We start from the raw sequence: 6000 nt of genomic DNA, 5'->3' as shown, positions 1-6000 counted from the left end.
CCCGTTGCTTCCTGCCCACATAGCCAGATTTGGGCGTCAGCGTGGCGGGGGCGCAGGGACCCCAGCACACCCAGAGTCGCTCCGCCCCCGGCGCGCGGCTCCGCCAGCTCCGAACTACAGTTCCCAGAAGGCTGTGCGAGCCCAGGAGGGAAGCTTCGGCGGCAGCAGGAAAGGCGCGAGCGGAGGGGCGAGGGGAGACGGCGGCGGGGACTCGCTGGGTGGTGGGTCGGACAGCCGCGTCGGCCCCGGACGGAGGACGCGGCCTTGAGCAGTCCTCAGAGCCCTCGTAGCCCTACAGCCCTGGGCGCTGGCCGGGGCGATCCCGCTCCTCCGCCCGCTGGACAGGCCCGGGGCGGGATGTAGGGCGCTGGGCGCGGAGGCCGCTGGCGCGGCAGGGGGAGCGCGGAGGGCGAGCCGAGGATGGAGAGAGCGATGGAGCAGCTCAACCGCCTGACGCGCTCGCTGCGCCGCGCGCGCACCGTGGAGTTGCCCGAGGGTGAGCGGGGCCCGGGGCGGCCGGGGGCGGCCGGGGATGTGTGTGTGGGGGGAACTAACTTAAAGCTTAGAAAACACCCACCTGTACTTTCCTGAGCTGGGAGGGGCGGACTCGGCCCCCCGGCGTCCCCTGGCCCACCGTTCCCACCCCGGCAGGTGGGAATTTGTGGGAGAGGGTGGGTCAGTGCGGGCCCAGCTGCAGGCAGAAGCAGGACAGAGGTCTCTCCCGACTATCGATTGGGGTTTTGGCCGAGGGGCAGAAATATCATCCGGATGGCGAAGATCCGGATTCAGAAAACAGTTGCGGGCTATTTTACAGTCTGCTTATTGGGGATAGAGAGAAGCTCCAAATATTTACTTTAAGCTGCGGGTGGGGTGGGGTGGTGGTGTTAAACGGGCTTATTTTATTTTATTAAATGTAGGGCACTGTTGTGTTTTGACCTCAAACAAAAGGTTATCAAACAGGTAACCTTAAAGTACTGTGTGTGTGTAAACGTATATGCTCCAAAATATGCATGCCTGTCTTCATTCTTCATTTATTCCTCAGATTTGTATTGAGTGGGCTAGTTGGGACTAGGCGGGGCGCATCTACGAAGAGAAGAGGGGTAAGGCATGGTCCCTGTAGTTCAGGGCTTTTAGTTCGGTGTGCTAGGGTTCCTTCAGGACAGGTGAAACTCTGGTATTAAAAGAAGCAAGAAAAATGTTTTGTTTGCGGCTTCATGAATTCGGACTTTAGTGATAATGGGAGATGGCATTGCTGCCTCTATGAGGCTTTTGACTCTTTATGATCAAGTGAGACAAGGGCTAGGAGGGGGTTACGGATGGTGAGACAAGGGCTAGGAGGGGGTTACGGATGGTGAATTGCTTTTTTTTTTTTTCCCCATTGTAGTAGTTTATCTTATTTCATTTTTCAAAACTTTCTTTGAATTGCTGCTGGGGCTGGGGTTTTTGTGTTAGGGAAGGAGGCCTTTGGAGAGAGAAATGAGGGATTGGGGACTTTGGGGATAACAGGAAAATTATCCCCAAAGTCCCCAATCCCTCATTTCTTTCTCTGTTTAGGATTTAGAATAGGGAAGATCTGTGGTGACTGTTTTTCAAAAATAATTTTGTGTTTGGGACCTTGCTAGAATGAAGTAATTGATTTTAATACTTTAAGATAATCCTGATTTTAATAACTAGCCTCAACTTTTTCTTTATTTTTTTCCAACTTCCACCCTTGAGTCCATTTCTTAAGTGCTGCTCTCACTCGTTTATTTTCCATAGTCACATTATTGGTACAGGTTGATGAAAATTGAGTATACAGTTTCATTGACATCGCTATTTATATGGCCTAGTTTGAATCCCAATATTTTTACATTAATGTGAGTTAAAAGACTTTTATAATATTTCCTGGTTTAAAAAGAAATATATTTTCATTGTAGGAAATTTGGAAAACAAGGGAAATTAGAATAAGAAATTTGTCATTTCATCACCTAGTACACCTAGCATTTTCTTTATTTCCTTACATTGTTATTGCTTTCTCTTTTTCTAACAAATTATGATCATACTGCATATAGTCTCTTTTTTTGTTTGTTTTTAGAAAACATCACAAACGTTTTTTATACCCTTAAATATGCTTATTGAAGGATTTCATAGGATGCATGTAATGAATGTTGAATCTAATTTTTGTTTTTATGACTGATTTTATGAGGACCAGCTTTGTACTTAAGAGTTAGTGTGCCTGTCTAAATATTTCCTGAGGGTTAATTTGTAAAAGAACAATAGGATCTAATTATATGAACATTTTTAAGGCTCTAGGTAACAGTTTCTCAATTTACACCTTGGAAATTTCCAGCAGTAGTCTGAGTGCTTAGAGTATTACAATTAAAAATAAAACTTTTTCTTATTTTGCTTGGCAGAAATGGCATCGTGTTTACATTTGTTTTTCTTTGATTATAATGAATTTGTTCATTTTGTTCCTTGAATTTAATTTATCTTTGTGCCTAAGTTTTGATGAATCTTGTTGAATTCTCTGAGCTTGGCTCTTTTAAATATATCGCACATATACATTCTAATTATAAAAATCCACATTGTTGTGCTTGCATTTTAAGGGCTGAACAGAAGTTTTGAGATCTCTCTAAATTTAGGAAATAATCAGAATTTTTTTTTGCCTTGCTAGAATTCAGCAATCAATAAACATCTAAATGCAACAAATTATTAAGGTTGTAAAGTTTTTAATCAGCTTTTTCTCTAAAATTAACTTTGTTTCATAGGTTGAAACTGCAGATATTTGATACTGAGTTGGATACTGGGCGGACATATTTATGTTTCCTTGGGATGGTGAAAGCCTTAGTATTCCCACCAAGTAATGGAGTGCAGGTTGTTGAGTCATCCTAGGCTGGGGCTAACAGGAATATTCTTGAAAGAGAAAAAGAGGTGAAGGGAAAGAAATTACTTTAGAGATATGGATTCTTGATGGACTTTAAAAGGTTAGTGTATGTTGTTTGCATATGTGAAGAAAATAGTTTAAACTACTGCATTTACAGTGAATATAGCTTGTTTAATAAAATAGCAGAATTTGAGTTCATTTTAGCATATATATTTGAATGAAGGTTAGGATAATTATCAGTTTTTAAAAATCACTCCCATCCGATGATTTGAGGAGAAATTAATTGTATGTAGTATAATGAATCTGAACTCTTTATTTAAAGAATAAAGGTTTTCCTTTGAGTAGTTGAGTTCCGAAATTATTAATAAAAATGGCCAACATATCTGATAAAGTGAGAAATTAAACTTTTCTTATCACTCTGCAAACTTTAATTATTTACCTAATCCTCAAGGTGTCTTCATGAGTGTAGAGAAGGAAGCATCTGGCAACAAATTTTATCTATCTTTTCTTAGTATAGTATTTCTTGGATTGTTTCCTTCTAGCACCATAGTTGTGGTTGTATTTATTTCTTAACCTTTTAGTGTATGTGACCTATATTTTTATAAGGTTCGATGGGACTTAAAAAAATAAAAGCCTTATAAATAAAACCAATGTGAACCTTATAGTGTTCCCTACTACTCACTTAAAATTATATTCTATCTTGATTTACGAGTTTAAATTCACAAATAAGGGTATTTCCTATTTCTTGTGGGGTGACTTAATTAAAATTGTCATGGTTTAGAAGTTCATATTGTTATTGGGGTGTGTATTATATGAGATACGAAGAATGTTGTCATGCTAGGGGAGGCTTTGTGCAGTGTTTTCAACTCCTGGTGGTGACTCATTAGTAATTACTGAGTTGCAGTCAGCATTAAAAAAAAAAAAAGAAAGAAAGAAATAGAAGAGGATAAAACAAATTGTGTGTATTGCGCATGTTAAGAATAGTATTGTATTGTGAACCTTTTGGCTATTATTAATAGTGTACGCTGGGTGCACTGTAAGATGTATTATTGTGAGGGTCCTGGAATTGGCCACTTAATGCCATCACTATCTTGTTACTTAACTTAGTGCTTCAGTTTTCTCATTTGTAAAATGGGGATCATAGTACCTACTTCAAAAAGTGGTTGTGAAGATAAAGGAGATAATATATTTAAAGTATTTAGAACAACACCTTTAAGATAATGGTTTTTAAAACACGTTGGTTATTAGTAGGATTTATTTTTACTTTATTTTTATAATGAAAGAGTTGCATCTGCATACTGAATTTGTGAATGTTGACTAGGACTAAATTGCTTTTCATCTATATATTCACAAATAGTGAAATAATGAACAAAAATTTGAAGAAATGGTAATGACTTTTTTCCATTTCCCTGGTGAATACTCAGTTTTGTCTGTTTTTTTTTTTTTTTTTTTTTGGCAGCTGGCGGGTATGGGGAGCCAAACCCTTGACCTTGGAGTTATGAGGCTGTGCTCTAACCAACTGAGCTAACTGGCCGGCCCTGAACACTCAGTTTATATATATGTATTTTTAATTAAAACATAATTGGTTATACATATTTGTGGGGTCTGTGTACAACATGTGATGATCAAATCAGGATAATTAGTGTATTTATCATTAAAAAACGTGATCATTCTTGGTGACCCTTAACCAATTTCTCACTAACTTCCCACTCCCTCCCCATCTAAAGTAATTACGATTCTGTTCTCTCTTTTTGAAAATTCAACCTATTGCTGTGAGTGTTGTTTCCTACCTTCTTTCCTTCTTTCCTTCTTTTTATTTATTTTTTTTTTACCTCTCACTTATGAATGAGGACATGTGGTATTTCTCTTTCTGTGCCTGGCTTATTTCACTTAACGTTAATTTTCTCCAAGCTCATCCATGTTGCTGTGAATGGCAGAATTTCCATTCTTTTTTATGGCTGAGTAGTATTCCATTTTGTATATATACCACATTCTCCTTATCCATTTGTCCATCGATGGGCATTTAGGTTGTTTCCATAACTTGGCTACTGTTAATAGAGCCATGATAAACATGGAAGTATGTGTATCTCTTCCACATGATGACCTCTCTTCCTTTGGGTATGTGCCAAGTTAGATTGCTGAATCATGTGGTGATTTTATCTGTAGTTGTTTGAGGAAACTCAGTACTGTTTTCCATAATGGCTGTACTAATTTACAGTTCCACCAGCAGTGCAGAAGGGTTCCCCTTTCTCCACATCCTAGCCAGCATTTGTTATTCTCTTTCTTTTTGATAATAGTCAGTGAAACTGGGGTGAGATGGTATCTTAAAGTGGTTTTGATCTGCATTTCCCTAATGCTTAGTGATGTTGAGCATATTTTCAAGTACCTGTTAGCCATTTGTACGTCTTCCCTTGAGAGATGTCTGTTCAGCACCTTTGCCCATTTTTAAAATTGGATTAGTTTTTACTGTTAAGTTATTTCAGTTCTTCATGTGTTCTGGATTTTAATCCCTTGCAAGATTTATAGTTTGCAAATGTCTTATCCCATTTTGTAGGTTATCTTTTCACTCTGTTGATTGTTTCCTTTGCTGTGCAGAAGGTTTATAGTGTTATATAATCCCATTTGTTTATTTTTTCTTCTGTTGCCTGTGCTTTTGGGGTCTTATTCGTAGTCTTTGCTCAGCCCTGCATCTTAGAGTGTTTCCCCTATGTTTTCTTCTGGGAGTTTTATAGTTTCAGGTCTTATATTTAAGTCTTTAATCCATTTCAAGTTGATTTTGGTATATGGAGAGAGGTATGGGTCTAGTTTCATTCTATATTTGGATGTCCAGTTTTCCCAGCACCACTTATTTTTTAATTTTTTTGATGGCTGGCCAGCTCGGGGATCTGAACCTTTGACCTTAGTGATAATACAGCTGAAGACCCACCCCCCCATTCCCCCACCCCCCGTGGCAGTCCTCCAGCACCGTTTATTGAAGTTTATGTCTTGGTGCCTTTGTTGAAGATCAGCTGGCTGTAAGTATGTGGGTTGATTTCTGCATTCTCTATTCTGTTCCACTGGTCCGTGTGTCTATTTTTGTGCCAGTATCATGATATTTTGGTTTCTATAGCTTTGTAGTATAATTTGGAGTCAGGAGG

General features: G+C 39.5%; 1 protein-coding gene across 3 annotated transcripts in view; it reads left to right on the top strand.

Annotated features, from left to right (window-relative positions):
- Positions 1-229: 229 nt before the first annotated feature.
- Positions 230-6000, top strand: part of HACE1 (HECT domain and ankyrin repeat containing E3 ubiquitin protein ligase 1) — a 94648-nt gene continuing 88877 nt past the window's right edge. For all 3 annotated transcript variants that reach the window (XM_063096419.1, XM_063096421.1, XM_063096418.1), the window contains exon 1: positions 230-496. In XM_063096419.1, coding sequence (XP_062952489.1) covers positions 421-496 — 76 coding nt within the window. In that variant the 5' untranslated portion in view covers positions 230-420. The remainder of the gene's footprint in view (positions 497-6000) is intronic.

The sequence above is a fragment of the Cynocephalus volans genome, chromosome 5, assembly GCF_027409185.1.
Source record: "Cynocephalus volans isolate mCynVol1 chromosome 5, mCynVol1.pri, whole genome shotgun sequence".
Taxonomy (NCBI): Eukaryota; Metazoa; Chordata; class Mammalia; order Dermoptera; family Cynocephalidae; genus Cynocephalus; species Cynocephalus volans.
This window is presented reverse-complemented; position numbering and strand designations above follow the sequence as displayed.